The 17765-nt window shown below is 41.0% G+C and overlaps 1 protein-coding gene across 1 annotated transcript; it reads left to right on the plus strand.

Annotated features, from left to right (window-relative positions):
* Window positions 1-3088: 3088 nt before the first annotated feature.
* LOC115819452 (piggyBac transposable element-derived protein 4-like) lies at window positions 3089-17364 on the plus strand. The gene is made up of 3 exons (XM_030782967.1): window positions 3089-3991; window positions 16222-16309; window positions 17255-17364. The coding sequence occupies exons 1-3, from the start codon at window positions 3089-3091 to the stop codon at window positions 17362-17364; spliced, it is 1101 nt and encodes a 366-aa protein (XP_030638827.1).
* The last annotated feature ends 401 nt before the right edge of the window (window positions 17365-17765 follow it).

Raw genomic sequence — 17765 nt, forward strand, 5'->3', positions numbered from 1 at the left:
ACCTGCGACCTGGCCCGCTCTAGTGAAAGATGTCATAGCTGACTCAAACATCTATCTATGTTACCTGATAAAACAGCAGCGCCATGCCCATTAGGGTACAGGCCGTCCGCTTTTAGCAAGCCAGGTCTCCCCCAGAAAGAGGGCCAGTTATCTACAAAATCAAATCCCTGATCTAAACAAAACTGCACCAGCCAGCGATTCAGCTGCAATAATCTACTATATCTTTCATCGTTACCCCTAGCTGGTAGAGGGCCAGAGACAATTAATCGATGCTGACACATCTTTCTGCCGAAGTCACAAGTCCTAGCTATGTTGACCTTTGTGACTTTTGATTGCCTCATTCTAATATCGTTGGTGCTGACATGAATAATGATGTTGTCATAGCTGGTGTCTATGTGGTGTGCCTTATCGATACGGCTATTTCTGTTTTCCAGCACCCTAAGGTTAGCTTCTATGTCAGGAGCTCTGGCCCCGGAGAGACAGGTAACAGTCGCTGGCGTTGCTAATCTAATCCCTCGGGTCACTGAGTCCCCTATAACTAAGGCTTGGGGCAGTGGAGGGAGGTAGAGGACCCGGGCCGGCAAGCAGGAGAAACAAGAGTAGCATAGCGATTCACCACCGGCAGTGGTTGTGAGTCAGGCCGTACAGATGACAGCTGGTGTCGGTGTCGGCGTCGGCGAGACCTCCTGCCACTCACGACCGTAACAAACTCCTTTTCTGCCGGCGAAACTGCACTAAAGGGAGAGACTGAGCCGCTAATCGGCTCAGAGGCTAAACTAATGCTATCTGGGGTGCCCGTTGTATCTATAGTAATAAAACTAGAACTAGCACTACCTTGCTCTAGCTGATGGACACGTCTCTCTAGGAGAGACAACTTCTCTACGAGAGCGAGACAGAGAGAGCAAGACATAGTGGCAGATAAAGAGAGGTAACGTAAACGTGAACTATCAACACACTATTGCTGTGTAAGTAAGGTTAGCAAGAAGGCTAAGCTGGTGTTAGCACGCTAGCAGCCAAACAGTAGAAAGAATGTGTTGATAGGTAATGTTAACGAAGCAGACACAGAGCGAGATTAAAACAAGCACACAAGATTACAAGTGCAGCACAACGTAAATGTGAAAGACAGACCGTAGAGCAGTGACGAGAATCAGCACAACAGCGGCAGCAAACTCGCACAGGTACGAACAGGCTATGCTGTAATAGCTAGTCTTGCGGGAGTCTCTGCCTGCACTCGGCACACGATGTATATTTTCCCTTAACCATTAGGCCTTTCCCTTAACCATTAGGGTGCCGTCCTGTTTTGATTTGACTGTTGTGGCCTGTAAAGCCCTTTGAGACTGTAAACAGTGATATTGGGCTCTAAATAAACTTGAAACTTATTTTAATTAAATGTATTTAAAATACATATTTAATTACTTTTGAGTATTTTGTAATTTGTATTTTGCTGGATGGAAAACAATCAGATGTAATTTGTAAAAAATACTTTGAGAGATTGTATTTTGTATATTTAAAATACTTAAAATACTTAATCAAATATGTCATTTTATTCTCAGGTAAGACAAGAACTTTCATCACCAGGCTCACTTTAGGACTGCTAACTATCAAATTCTTTGGCTACATGCAAGTAAATCATGTGACACATCCTGTTGGGTCTAGCACACTCATGGAACTGTTTGTTTTCTTTATGGCCCACTGTCTTTGTTTTAACTCTCCTGAGCTCAGGACTGACACACCTGATTCCACGGATCAATTATTCATCAAGCCACGGATTACTGCAATTAATTGTGATAATGAAGAGTTAAAACAAAGAGGTGCAGGACAGTGGGCCATGAGGTCTGAAGTTGAGAACCACTGCCTTAAGGGAAAGTATGTAGTAAAATATACTATCCAATATTGCTCACTGAATGTCACTATAGAGCAGAACAACAGAGCAGTTGGCGAATTGCTGTGCTCTAAAACTTGTGGATTTACTTGCTAGTGGCAATCTAGCTAATACCACAGGCACGCTCAGACAGCATGCAACAATAGCATCTTGTGGTTAGTCTTATGGAAGCTTTCATTAGCAATTAATCAGGCTAGCTACTTTTGTTTCTAAGGACAAACTTAACCCTGCTGTGCGTAGCGTCGCACAGGTGTGCTGCTGACTACTTTCTATTGGAAGCGTGTTGTCAAACCGGTGTGATTTGGAATAATAAACAATGAACATTCTAATGTATTCTAACTCGTGACGCAACAATTCAAGTTAATGGCGATTCAAGATTACAGTCGATATGCCATCATCTGTACACTTTTATACTTGTACTTCATATGCATGTATACTTTAAACTTTTACTTTATACTACTCTATACTTATATACTTTTTTTACGAGTCGATAACTAAATCACACAAAATCACACACATAGCGGACATAGCGAAGGCTATGCAGTACACTTGAGAGCATTACTGATGCAACGAAGAAGTGCATACTAGCTGTTTGTCGTGCAACGCTGTATAAACACATGTTGTCATTTTGCGCAACTATCGGGCATACTTGATGTGCGTCAAAGCAATACCGGCTAATGACGGTCAGAAAGTGTAAACAACTCAGATTTCATCACAATAAACGCACCCATAATATTGTGTATGTGTATTGTTTTGATTAATCAAGCCAGTGCTCTTTACATTGCCAAGCTGTTGTTTTCGTTACACACATTTGTAAACCATCTTCATCGAGTATTTATCTTCTCCCTGATTATTCATTCATAACTACTATGGCACTGTAACCATACCTACCATAGCTCGTGCAGTTGTACAACAATTGTTATCATCCTGTCAAACGAGTCACGAGTCAAAGTCAAAGTCAAAGTCAAACGAGTGACACTAGCATCGGGGCTAACGTCGTCTTACTGAGAAGCACAAATTTGGGTGAATAACATCTTTATTTTTTAAAAAAAATGGAGAAACTTAGAACATCAAAAAGCAGAGTAAAACTCACAGATGACCAGATCAGACAGATCTTTCAGGAGGACTCTGACGCAGAAAATGTTCTGAGAGCTGAGGAGAGTGATTCTTCTGAGGAAGAATCACCTGAGAATCTGACTGCCTTGGATGATCCTGAATATTTTGGCGTCAGAGGACAGTGAGGATGGATCCTGGAGGACAGGACAGTTCACACCCAGTCCAGTGACATTTGATGGTTCCCAGTCTGGAGTGAGGACCCATCCACATGAGGTCAGGGAAGGAGAGTGTTTTAAATTGTTCCTAAATACATCCACGGTGGGTGTCATTGCTAATGAAACAAATAAATATGCAGAGATCCTGAGAGAGAAGTCAGGGGGTGTGGGAAAGATTGGGAGATGGGTGGACACCTCAGTGGCTGAGATCTACACCTTCCTCGCCACAGTAATGATTATGGGTCTTGTCAAGAAGAATAATATGAGGGACTACTGGACTGCAGACCCCATGCTGTCCACCCCTTTTTTCCCTATAGTCTTTTCCCAGGACCGTTTCTTCCTCCTCCTCCACGCACTCCACTTCAGTGACTCCAGCCCCTCCTCAGACCCCCTTCACAAAATTAGAAATATTCTGAATTCAATTTTAAAGTCATTCTCCCATGTTTTCTACCCCCACAAGGACCTCTGCATCAACGAATCCATCTTGAAATGGAAAGGACGACTGTCTTTTAAACAGTATATCCTCTCAAAGCGGCGCAGATTTGGGGTGAAGCTGTTTGTGCTGTGTGATGTCCTGACCGGTTATGTCCAAGACTTAATAGTATATACTGGGAGCTCCACAGATATTCTTCCATTTGATGGTGCTGGGATGTCTGGAGCGGTTGTCCTCACCCTTTTGCAGCCCTATCTAAACAAAGGGCATCCCGTCTTCATGGACAACTGGTACTCAAGTCCTGCCCTCTTCCAATGCCTACTGGACAACCAAACTGGGGCCTGTGGCACCGTAAGGCCCACAAGAAAGGGGATACCACAATTTGAAAAAAAAAAATGGGCAGGGGTGAGGTGGCTTTTTATAACAACGGCACCATGCTGGCAACAAAGTGGCATGATAAGAGAGATGTCCATGTGTTGTCCACAGTGCACAAAGCTGAAATGCAGGTCACAGGCAAAGTAGACCATGCCACAGGAAACAGAGTGTCAAAACCAGCGTGTGTAATTGAGTATAATCAAAAGATGGGCTCTGTTGACAATTTTGACAAACAGAACAGCTTTGTGGAGTGCACAAGGAAAACCCTGAAATGGTACAGAAAACTTTTTTTCCATCTTGTGGATGTGGCTACTTTCAATAGTTATGTACTCCATCGCAGGCTCACAGGACAGGTGCTCACCTATCACCAATTTCGAGTTAACGTGATCCACCAGCTGTTGGAAGAATTCCACACTCCTCGGCGGTCATCATCTGGTGGACGGCCTTTGTTGGACAATCCCCTCCGCCTCACTGCCCATCACTTCCCCACACCAGTGATGACCACTGAACGACAAGGCAGTAGAACGAGGCGGAGGTGCAAAGTGTGTCAGAATACCACCAGACGTCCACAGCAGAGGAGGCTGACAAAGTACATGTGTGTTCCCTGCAACACACCATTGTGTGTGTTCCCCTGTTTTCAAGAGTATCATACCCTCAAGCATTTTTAGATCTCTTCTCAGACCTGCAACACAAAAGAAAATAATCATTAGAAAGCATAATCTAAATTATATTCATCAATAAATGTTATTGTTAGTAGGACTTAGTAGTAGTAGTAGTAGTAGTAGTAGTAGCTCTTAGTAGTAGTAGCAGTTGCGCTTAGTAGTAGTAGTTGTTGTTTAGTTGTAGAGTTTAAACAGTAGTCGGAGGTAGTAGTGTAGTAATAGTGGAAGTAGTACTGTTGTGTAGTTGTAGTGTTTTAGCATATTATTTATTGTAGTTATATAGTTGTAGTTTGTAGCAGTACTTAGTAGTTATAGTATAGTACTTATATAGAAGTAGTTTTGTAGCAGTTGTAAGCCTAGTATTTAGTATAGTATGTATGTGTGTGAAAGTGTGACTGGGATGTTTTGAATAAATATTTTCTTTAAGATCCTCTCTAGTTTGTGTGACAGCTTCCAATCATTCCAATCATACTGACATTGTCACAACCTGCACCTCCATTTTGGACTTTTAGTTTGGCATGTCTTTGTGCGCCTGTTCTGTCTGTCTCCGCCCCCCACCTGTTCCCGTTTGTCTAATTATTAACCTTGTTAGTTTTACCCAATCCTGTTTTGCCCTGTTTAGTTTCCCTCTGTATTTAAGTCCTAGTGTTTTGTCTATCGTTGTTTGTGTTTTAGAGCACACTGTTATGCTGCACCTTTTTGTTACCAGTTTTTGTTCCTGTTCTGCACATGTATTTTGATCTTCGGTTCCAGTAAAGTCCTCCGTTTTTTCACCTACATCATCGTGTCTTTGCACTTGGGTCCTGCACCACACCACCAGCGTGACAGACATGTAATATAACAAAATATTATGACATAAAACACATAGCAGGTGCTTTGTAAAACCTTTTCGACTGTAATCTCTTGCCATGATTAATTAGGAAAAAGACAAAGTCCATTTTCTCACAATCCTACATCATTCTCACTTCAACTAGAATAATTTTTCATTGTTTTACAAATAGCACCAGTCTCAGATTTTGCTTATGAGGCTACATAATTTTTTCCCTGCATAGTGGAACATTTCAACATTTATATCATGAAAAACAGGATTCGAACTTACAGGAGATGGTAGTCCATTTGCTTTTCTTTTTTTTTTTACATTTGCAGCAGCAGCTCCTGTTGGTTTGAGGAACACGACGTCTTTCGGCTGCAGCCAACTGTGGGAAACGGCTTGAGTTTTAAATGTAATGCTCCTGAAATGAGCCGACCCTTGGGTTTTGTTTTTGACGTGTGTTTTGTTGCCTTGTATGCTAGCCTACTGTATAGCGGTGTGCCACGTGGCTTGCAAGTTATGTGACGCAGCGACGTTGTTCAATACAATTAAAATAGCCTACCATAGACATAAGATAAAATACTGTCCAGTTGATTTCCGAGCAAACTGTGGGAAACGGCTTAGATTATATATTGCTTTATAATGTTAGTTTCAAACTGACAGGTTCATATCCACGTCTGCAGAGCCGCAGTTTTACACCACCAGAGTTTCACCACAGCAGTTTCAGGCCAGTGGCATTCAGCGCTTGCGCAGACAATTTTTTTGTTTAAACGACTGGGCAAATACAAGTATGAAATCCAATTCAAAGTAACAGCTTCTCGAATTTTATTGTGGAACACTGGCGCACGAGCAAAAAAACGTACGCAGCGACGGGTATAACTGTTAAAAGAACTCCCATTAATTTCCAAAAACTAAATTAGGCGTTTTTACATATAGCGGTTAATTTCTTATGCTAAATGTGTTGCACTTCTTCAAATGACTGCCTGTAAAGTCAGAGATCTAGGAAATTAGCTTACTCCACTGTTGCATGTCTTGTAAATCGCTCCTGAAAAAGGCATCTGCTAAATGCCTAAAACAGTGTTACAGATAATTCTGTATGTGTTTTTGTATTTTCAAATTACAAATTACTTGTATTTTAATTAATTCATTCATTTTCTCACACCAGTATTTTGTATTTTATATTGATACATTTGATGAGCAAGTATTTGTAATTTGTAACAAGATACTTTTTGATGTATTTGTTCCCATCTCTGAGGCTAGTTGTGAAACTACAGTGCTATAGTACCATAGTGTAATGTCATTTGGTAATATTTATAGTGCCTTAAGACCATTTTAAATATGACTGTGATAATTTTAAATGTAAATTTCACATTCCTGTGACAAATTCCAGCAGTAGAATTTGTTTCTGCTCTCTGGACTACTTAGCGAGAGCAGGCAGCTTGGCAAAGTTAACAGCTCGTGGCTGAGTTCGTGCCTTGTCCACCAGTTCATAGAGCTGTGCCTATGAACGTGATCTGTATCAGTGGTACGCTAACAATTCACCTAAATCAAACTTGAAATACCCGACTGTTATCAGAAAAATGCTAGCTTCTGGTTGGTTTACTGAAAACTTTAGTCATTCTCAGTACTTTTGCAGGTGCTGTGAAATCACACGAAGTGAGTTTCTGAGTGATGATCCTGAAAGTTATGATTCTGCTGTTGGTGATCTACAAGCTGAAGAGAGTCAAGACATCAAAGGCATAAAGGTGAACTCTGTTTTCAATGCTCTGAATTCTTTTCATGTTTGCCAACCTGCTCTCCCACCTTGTTTAGGCCATGACATGTTTGAGGGTGTCTTATCCTGTGATGTTGCACTGTATTTGAAGTATTTCATTAAGAAAAAGAAATGGCTTACATATTCACTCTTGAACTGGCACATCAAGCAGTTCAAGTACAAAGGATCTAATGCTCTCACAAAGCCATGTGCTGTCAGCTCTGAGGTGTCCAAGCTTTCGGGTCAAGCCATTCAGAACTGGAATTTCTTAAGGTTGCGGCCTGTATTAATTGGTGACAAAGTGCAGAATCCAGAAGATGATGTGTGGCAGTTAACTCTCCAGCTTAAAGATATTGTTGATATGATTTGTGTGCAAAAGATTTTGTTGCCACAGGCATCTTGACATTATGATCCAAGAATATTTGGAATCAAGAAAGTGTTTATTTCCTGAGAGTCCACTAAAACCAAAACACCATTTCTTGCGGCACTAATTTTGAAATTTGGCCCTTTGATCAGGTTATGGATGATGCATTTTGAAAGTAAACACAGCTACTTCAAGAAATGTGCCAGGCATCTGAAAAACTTAAAAAAAAAAAAAATCTGCTGAACTTTATCTGAAAGACATCAGATGTTTCAGGCATACCTTTCGGCTGGGCCAGGACGCAGTGAGCTTCTGCAAGTCAAAGACAGTTGTACTTTTTACCCCAACCTTTGCAGTAACGCAATTCAACATGCAGTAAGAGAGTTTGGCTTCTCAGAAACAATACGACTGTTTCCACAGACATACAGTATAAAGGTCCATCCTATAAAAAAGGGCATTTCCTTGTGTCAAAAACGATGAATCCATGGAGTTTGGAGAACTTCTCATTTTTTAATTCAAAATGATGCAGCTGAGCATTTTGTGGTGGATATACATACAGCTGACTATCATTCTGAATACCAACTGTACTCAGTGACAAAACAGAATACAAGGTTGCAATGTCTTAACATTAACATGTTGGTAGATTTTTATCCGTTATCATCATATATTGTTAACAGGCACCAAGTCATTCTGCTAAAACACAGTGTATTGTCAAAGGAAACATGATCTTGTGGTGGAGAAACCATACTAAAAATGAACGTGTATGCTTAGTAAAAATGATCAAATACTATTTGACATATATGAAAGTGACAGCAATTCCGTTTAAATGTTCAGCAATAAAAAGTGTAAATCATCACTCAGATTATATGCACAAAGAAGGGGTTCCTCTTATCTGTATATATGTACAGTGTTACTTGACTTGACTAAATGTCTAATTACTTTTGTCTTCCATATGCAATCTTGAACACTGGTGTCATTCTTCCTTGATTCCAGAAATGACTGACCTGGAGCAAACATTCCTACGCACTGCCATCGCTGAGGTCTTGCCTGACCTTCCAGAGGAGACGAAATTTTTTTTAGAAGATTCCTTGGAGTGGCGACATCTGATGATTTTCAGTTTATTGAGGAAGCTGATTTGCTGTCAGTGTTGAGGCCATTTCAAGTCCAAAAAGTCCTTGCTGCTTGGAAGCTGAGATGTAAGTCAAGTGTTGTAGTACAGGATGTAACCAGTGCCCAAAGTAGCCAGCATGAAAGATCAATCAGAAATATAGAAACATTCACATTGTGTTCCTGACAACTCTTTTTGTTTGTATGTGTGTGTGTGTGTGTTTGCAGGCCAGACTCCTGAAACCAACAGCTCATCTGTTGGTGCCTCACCAGGACCCACCGCATCCTTGCAGTCTCTTTCACCCAGAAGTTCATCCTCAACCTCTTCCGACAGCTGCCAAAGCTCTGAGATAGACTGGGTGGATACCTTTATGAGACCTAGGATAAGTTCCCAGAGGAACTGATGCAATCTCTGGAGAGAGGAAAACGACCAAGTCCACGAATGAGAAGGGAGATGGTCCGGATTGTGGTTTGTGAGATGATGCGAAAAAGAAAAAGGACCTCTACTGAAGTTGCCAAAAGGATGGTGGCGATATATCCAAAATCTCTGCAAGACATAATAATAATAATAATAATAATAATAATAATAATAATATTTATTTAGAGCCCAATATCACTATTTATAGTCTCAAAGGGCTTTACATGTCTATAACAAAGTCAAATCAAAATCATATCATGCATAAGTTCGAGAAAATAGATAAGTCTTTAGTTTTGTTTTAAAGGTATTGAGAGACTTTGCCTCTCTAACTTCTTTAGGTAAACCGTTCCAGAGGAAGGGTGAGCAGTAGGAAAAGGCTCGGTTGCCAGCGGACTTCTTTTTAACTCTTGGAATGACTACTAATCCAGAATCTTGAGAGCGCAGGGTGCGAGGTGGGTTATAGGGTGTAATTAAGTCAGACAGGTAGGAAGGCGCAAGCCCATGTAAAATTTTATATGTTAATAAGAGGACCTTAAAATCTGCCCTTGCATGAATTGGGAGCCAATTTAGGGAAGCCAGGACAGGGCTAATGTGATCAAATGTCTTTGTTCTGTTCAGAATTCTAGCAGCAGCATTCTGGACCAGCTGAAGACTATTGGTACTAGAGGCAGGCAGGCCAGAGTAAAGAACATTGCAGTAATCGAGGCGAGACGTGACGAATGCGTGGCCTAATTTTAGCAATGTTAAGGAGGTGATAAAAGGCAGTTTTGGTTGTGTTCTTGATATGAGTGACTAGCGAGAGACTAGAGTCAAAAATCACACCAAGGTTTTTAGCTGAAGAGTTTTGAGAGATGATGCAGTTGTCAAACTTTAGGGTAAGATCACTAAAAAGATGCTTATGCGTAGGGGGACCAATGACCAGCATTTCAAGTTCAAGTTTCAAGTTTAAGTTTATTTAGAGCCCAATATCACTGTTTACAGTCTCAAAGGGCTTTACATGCCCACAGGATTACAACAAAACAGAGCAGGGTGGCACCCCCTGACTTGATCCTCATAGCGGGCAAGAAAAAACTCCTCAAAAAACCCAGACGTTAGGGAAAAATAGGAGAAATCTTGAGAAGGACCACAAAGAGAGGAGACCCCTTCTAGGCCAGCCAGGCGTGCAGTAGGTGCCAGCCCAGAGGGCAATTTACAAAACAACAGAGTGATAATAAATGAGAACACAACTAGTAGGTAGTATGAGGAATGACAAGACAGCATGGGGCTCAGTTGGGGTGGACGGCACAGCTGTGGCAGTGCAGGAGGACACGAGCCGCAGCAGCCATCGGGATGACGGTGAGGAGGGATGGCATGGAGGGTGGGGGGGGGTGGGGGACACCTAAGAGAAAGTAGCCACATTCAAACCAGACACTCATGCTCAAACAGATGAGCCACAGCCATGCAGGAGAAGAGGGAGGGAAGGAGAGCATTATTGGAGTAGCAGCACTTAACAGATGAAACAAGAAAAATAATTTTATAGATAATTTTGTATTGAAAGTTGCAAGAGTAGTAGCTGAGGAGGGCGCAGGAGGGGCAGGGCCACGTGGGGAAGCAGGGCCAGGGACAGCAGGGCACAAAGTCATTCAGCCGGTCAGGGGAAGGTGCCACATCCAGGAAGGAGGCGCAGACATCGACCACTCACACAAAGAGAAGAGAGCAGGTTAATGACAGAAACTGATCAGGTAAAGATAAGAGCAGAGGAGAGGGAGGAGAGAGAGAAGATGAGAGGTATCTAAGCCGGCAGCTACTAAGCTAAACTATGCCAGGAGAGACTACAGCAGAGACTGAGCAATACCGGAAGATTAGTTTGAGACTATGCTATCATATGACACGGAGAATAAATGAGTCTTAAGTTTGGTTTTAAAGGTAGCAAGACAGTTTGCCTCTTTAATATCTATAGGTAGGCTGTTCCAGAGAAAGGGTGCGCGGTAGGCAAAGGCGCGATGGCCAGCAGACTTCTTTTTAACTTTTGGAACAACTAATAATTTAGCAGCCTGAGAGCGCAGGGTGCGGGGGGGGGGGCGTAGAGTGTAATTAAATCAGAAAGATAGGCCGGTGCAAGCCCATGGAGAATTTTAAATGTTAATAGGAGGACTTTAAAATCAGCCCTCATGTGAACTGGGAGCCAGTGAAGGGAAGCCAGGACGGGAGTGATGTGATCGAACTTCCTAGTTCGGGTCAGGATTCTGGCAGCAGCATTCTGGACAAGCTGAAGACTTCTGGTGCTAGAGGCGGGCAAGCCAGAGTACAGAACGTTACAGTAGTCGAGGTGAGACGTGACAAATGCATGGACAATGGTTTCTGCATCAGCTAAACATAGTAGGGGCCTAATTTTGGCGATATTGCGGAGATGATAAAAGGCCATTTTGGTAGTGTTCTTGATATGAGTGACAAGCGAGAGACTAGAGTCAAAAATCACACCAAGGTTTTTAGCAGTAGAATTTTGCGAGAGAATGCAGTTGTCAAATTTTAATTTAAGATTGTTAAAAAGATGCTTATGCACAGGGGGTCCAATGACTAGCATTTCTGTCTTACCTGGCAAGCAGGCAAGACTAGATTTCAGTCTTGCCTGCGTTAAGCATCAGGAAGTTTGAGGACATTCAATTTTTAATGGCACAGAGACATGCCTCAAGGTTAGCCAATTCAGAGCGGTCACTGTGCTTGATTGGTAAGTAGATCTGAGTATCATCAGCATAACAGTGGAAGTTAATGTGATAGCTACGAATAATGTCTCCAAGAGGGAGCATGTAGATAGAGAAAAGGAGAGGGCCAAGGACCGCCCCCTGAGGGACACCACATATTTTTCAAAAATAAATGACCCCTGCTTTCATATACATTGACCTTTCTGAAAAATCTCACCTGTAATAAGCAAGACACTGTAATTGGAAACTACTACAGCAATCAGAATGAGAAAAAGTCATGTCGTCGATTTTTAGTGAATATTTTTCAAAAATAAATGACCCCTGCTTTCATATACATTGACCTTTCTGAAAAATCTCACCTGTAGTAAGCAAGACACTGTTATTGTGAAGTACTACAGCAATCAGAATGAGAAAAAGTCATGTCGTCGATTTTTAGTGAATATTTTTCAAAAATAAATGACCCCTGCATTCATATATATCGACCTTTCTGAAAAATCTCACCTGTAGTAAGCAAGACACTGTTATTGTGAAGTACTACAGCAATCAGAATGAGAAAAAGTCTTGTCGTTTATTTATAGTGAATATTTTTAAAAAATAAATGACTCCCACTGCGTGAAAAGTGGTGTATTCGGAAATATCCGGACAAAGTAAACTTCCGCTAAACCTGCTGTTTTCCGGAGGTATTCGGATGCCCGCAGAACTTTGTCATGCGGACCTGAAAACTCCCGCAAATGTCCGAATACAGCTGTTAGACGGCAGTTTTCAGGCATCCGCGTGACCACAGTCGTTAGCTGATGGCTTGGCCTTTCAAATGCTAATAACAGTCAGTGGTCTAGGTGGGACTGGGTATAGAAGCCTGCCCCCCTTCCTCGTTGTTACTTTCTATCAGTTAGCCTATATGTAATATTTAGCCGATATTTTGATAACCACACAAACTTCTTAGGTGTTGCATGGTGTATAATACAGCAGTGGTAGGCCCATGTAGCCTTTAATGTCATTGCTCTGTCGTGCAGCTAAATTACAATGGACACTTCAAATGGAGCATACAAAAACACACTGAAAACATAATTTAAAAAAAGTCTAAATGAGAGGTTCATTAATTACATATTTGATGGTTATGCAACTGTCCTTTACTTGGGGTCAAAGGTACAGGGTGACCAGATGCAAACAGACCAAATGGGGGACAAGTAGTAAGTTTGTGTGGGACAATGTGGGACATGTTACTAATGCTGAGAGATGATGTAAAACTTAGATGTAATGTCAGTCTAACTGTATAAGAAACACTTGTATACACTTGTATTGATAGACATCCAACATGCATTGGCCATTACAGGCCCATCAAAGGCAACTGTACTTAAGCAAAGCAGCAGGCATCATACAGCTCAAGTCTTTCAAGTTAAACCCCTGACCAAATTCAACTATAAGAATAAATAAGGCTCAAAATAAAATATTACATAAAATAAAACAATTTCAATGCAAATCTTTATATCAAGCCAAAATCTCTATTGGATGAGAAGCATGGTCAGAAGGGATAAAAGAACTTTTTGACCATGACGTCGGCTGACAGCGTTTATCTTCATATCTGTAAAGTTTCACTAAGTTTGGTTTCTGTGACGTAGCAAAGAAATTCGTCGGCCCCACAGCTGCACAGTTTGATTGACGGTCGCCACAGACTCTTGATGACCTCCCTCAATGCTCTCCTCTTAGCCATTTGTGAAAGCAAGGCTTTTTAAAAAAACTCACCTATGTTGCATTTTTACTGCTTTTGACATAGCGCTATTAAATAGATTAGAAACTATGCTCATGTGCGGGGGGGGGTAAAATAATGGATCCATATATTTTTTATTTCTGACAGTTAAAAACCAAACGACCAGCGAAAATGCGGGACATTATCTCAGTAAGAGGGATGCGGGACAAAGGATACAGGAGTTTAAAAAAAAAAAGTTTACAGGGCATAGGAGTTTTTGTTGTTGATTCTCGCTTGTTTGTTCGGAATGTTTCTCCTCAATACGAGGACGCGCCCCGTTTTCAAACCACCCACTTAGAATCTAAGGTTGAGTCCTGTCCAATCAGTTTTCTGTGCGTGCATGGTGTAGGGTGACAGTAACCAATAGCATTGTGTGCAACTGCAGCGCGAAATTTGCTTTGGGGAAGGGGTTACCTGTAGTAAGGTAAGGAGAAGCGAGTCACTAAAGGATTACAGAAGTTTACTCCGTATTCTGTCGATAGTGTGCATTTTGAAGATGGCTTGCAAAAGAACACTTAAGTTTTCGAACGAACAGCGGAGTGGAGAGGCTACTCGTGCGCCGGGAATATCCAATTTTTCCAACGGCGAGTCCGAACGAAAACAAACAACTGGTGTCCCCGTTAAATGCATTTTTAAGAAGATGTCTGAACAGCAGTAAACGTTCATGGAGAATGTTATTTGGCGGTTGGACAGGATGGAGTCCCATCAAAGAGGCGCAAGAGGAGTCTGCCCGAGAAAAGAAGACGAGCGGGAAATAACTCTGTTTCCGTAAGTTTATTTCTGTAGCCTTCTGGCTTTCGTCTTTGACTGCCGCGCATTCTGATACGTTCACATTTCTTTATCTGCTTTATCCCTTAATGTGGTTGAATTTAACTCTTGTATTAATTTTGCTTCTACAGGAAGCTGTGCGGATAATGCATAATGCTGAAAACAACACGCACAGATATGATCCACGGACAAGGTAGGACAGCGTGTTTTGTTGGTAGACTATATCGTCGCGATTGTTTCATAGCAGTGCTTGGAATTCTAAACGAACTTTTAATCAATCTTCCTTTCTCCTCCGCTTTTTTTTCTCTCTAGCATCCTGAAAGACCGATTGAGACTATTCGAAAGAGTTACCGGGTGAATCCAGAGAACAAAGAGGGGGGCAGGATCGCCACTCGAACGAGGCAAAGGAGGAGAAGAGTAAGTCAAAACATCATTTCCCTAGTAGTTCTTAGACTTTTTCTCCATTTGCTATTTTCAGTGATCTAATTTCTCTTTTCACTGTGTTTTGCATCTGCTCAAGGCCAGAGCTAGTGTTCTTTAAACTGAGGAAGAGGCTGCCATATGGAGGACCGCATCAGTAGATATAATTTCTGAAGGGGACGCCGCCATCTTGGATGGAAGGCCAGCGTGGGTCCTCCCGCCTAGCACAGAGTTGTCTGCACTGTGTGGGGTGCTACAGAATAGAGACCACGGAAGCTGGGTTGTTCTTGGGAATGCTCAACATTTAGAGTTTCATTTATGCTCCCAAAAGCATTTGTATTATATACTATGATATTACAGTATATTCTGTTCTAATGTATTCTATTCTGTTATATATTGTACATTGAGATATATATATATATATATATATATATATATATATATATAAAATTGTCAATTTATATGCCTTATATTATACTGTATTTGCTTTATTTATAATAAAATTTGTGTAATTCATTTTTGTTTGCCAGACTATCTATACAATCTACCTATGAACATAAAACAACACCACCACCAATAATAATAATATTAATAATAATAATTATTATTATTATATAAACCATATGAATTCATGTTTGGGGACCCACAATGGACCAATGGGGAAGGGTTTTAGAGGAGGGGCAAGACATTGCTCCACCAATCCAAAGAAAGACTTTTGACCAATTGCAGGATACCTGGTGGTCCAAGGTGTGAAGTGCAAATGTTCCCTTCCAAGCACCCCAAGGGATTATTCACCATGGCAACTAAGGGCTCTAGGCAGACCCCAAAACACGGTACATATTCAGGAGTATTCCATGCCGCGTAACAGAGCTGCAAACTGCCGGATACAGCCGATAATCTGTGGAGTATCCGGGAATATACAGATGTATTCCAGGCCGAATACACCTCTTTTCACGCAGTGTCCTGCTTCCATGTATGTTGACCTTTCTCAAAAACCTCAACTGTAGTAAGCAAGACACTGTAATTGGAAACTACTACAGCAATCAGAATGAGAAAAAGTATTGTAGTTGATTTTTAGTGAATATTTTTCAAGAATAAATGACTTCTGCCTCCATATAAGTTGACCTTCCTCAAATTTTCACTTGTAGTATGTTACGCACTGTAAGCAAGCAGAATGAGAAAAGGTGTATTGGTCATTTAGTTGATTTTGTGAATATTTTTCTGGAAGGAAAAGAATCCCTCTGAGTTCCATGTAATTTGACTTTTCAAGACATTCTCATTTGTAGTGAATATTTTAAAACCTACTGTTATGTCAGAAGGCGAACATCCATGAAATGTGTAATTTGTAGACGGTCCCTTACACAGACGTAGCGACTGGAGGTATAATGAAAGCGTCGTGAAGCTGTTTTTGGATAAAAATTGATAGTGACAACAAAAATTGTTATTTGCTTCTCACACACCACATTATAGTGTACAGTCCATGCTCTCGAACATGTAATTAAGCTGGAGTGCTTTGTCGTGTCCGAATTTAGGAAAGCTTAAAACCGAATATCCAGCGAATATCCCAATCTAAAACCAACTTTACCACGCTGCTGAGTTACCCGTGTCTGGGAAAAGACGGTGTGATATTGAGTTATTTTGATGCCAAAAGATATGATGTGGATTAGAACTCATGGCCTGTAATCCGGTTATACACAGGTTTGGGGTTTTTTTTTGTATGTATTATTCGAACCGACTTTCTATGGAGGAACCACCATAGCACCGAAGTGACAACAAAGTAGGATGGCAAGCCTACCCAAGAGAAAGGACGAACGCGAGTGCGGACTGTTTCTCAACATGGAGGATTTAACACGGTCGAATGTATAATTTTTCTTCTTATTTGAAGGACCCGACTCTGAAAAAAACTGAAAGATTGAACGTTGTGCACAAACTTTTAAAATCAGTTGATTGACTCGCGGTTTTGTTATGAATGTGATGTGTTGAAATTGTGATGTGTTGACGAAATTGTAAGTTTTTTCTGTGTCTTTTGGTTCTACAATTACGTTGTACTTACCGGGAATCAAAACTACGGTGAACTAAAATACCTAAAAGTAGAAGGAAGAAACATAAGTATTAGACAAAATATGACAAAATATTCCAAAATAACATTTTGAAATGACACTCCGGTACTTTTCTAACTAAATAGGGATCAATAAAAGGTTAGAGATAACCTAATTGAAGTTTTAATTAGTGAATAAAATTAGAACTGATAGGTCAAACAAACTTAGTGAGCCGCATCTAACTAAAGTAAGTCTGATTTTCATTTTCTTTAATATCCAAAGAGGTGATGTCTTTTGTTGTTTCAGACTTGGGTAACTAATTTGTTAAGATTTCAATTTACCTTGTTTTTCTATAAATAAATAATCGTAGAGATGTGCGCTTCTCTGTTTACTGCCTCTCTTGATACCTAGAGTCTTTTCCATGGCCCAGTTTGTACCTATGGTAGCACTACATAGGGGTTACAAACAGAAGTCTTGTTTTAATTTTGTTTGAATTGTGTTTTTTTTGTTGTTTTTTTCTTTTTAGGACGATCCTGCTACTCTTCAGGACTGTTCATGCTGAGTGTGGATCGACACATTGTACACAACAACATCCCCTCGTTTGTTTCGGCCCTGTGCATGATGTTGGGGAGCTAGTATTGCTTCAACATCTATTACCCATGAAGAAACTCTATTACCCTGGAGTTTCTTCAGAGGTGTGTCTTTTTTGTTTGGTTTTATCCAACATTTTCACTTTATTGAACTGAAACAAATCTAAAGTTGTTACAATTCAACGGAGTGAACCAAAATGCAGAACACAAACACAATGTTAGAAATGAATGAGATGAGGTTTACTGTAGCTTACAGAACGGAAGGGCGAGGATGTTGGCAGGTGAAGACGCAGAGTGAACAGAGGTAAAACTGAGGCTGGTGAAGTTATTGGGGAGGGTGAATATAGGCAGGACGGAGAGCATGGCAATGGGTAGACAGCAGGCAAGAGGCAAGCGGAGGAGGCAGGCAGGCGAGCGAGAGAGTGACCCTGGGCACAAGGAGAGAAT

The sequence above is a fragment of the Chanos chanos genome, chromosome 8, assembly GCF_902362185.1.
Source record: "Chanos chanos chromosome 8, fChaCha1.1, whole genome shotgun sequence".
NCBI lineage: Eukaryota > Metazoa > Chordata > Actinopteri > Gonorynchiformes > Chanidae > Chanos > Chanos chanos.

Bases quoted from the DNA above. Each gene is read 5' to 3' on its own strand.
- LOC115819452 (XM_030782967.1), top strand. From the start codon at position 3,089: ATGATCCTGAATATTTTGGCGTCAGAGGACAGTGAGGATGGATCCTGG. The intron at 3,992-16,221 runs GTGAGGTGGCTT...GTCCGAATTTAG, and splicing joins AAAAAAAAAAATGGGCAGGG to GAAAGCTTAAAACCGAATAT. The intron at 16,310-17,254 runs GTGTGATATTGA...TTTTCTTTTTAG, and splicing joins CCCGTGTCTGGGAAAAGACG to GACGATCCTGCTACTCTTCA.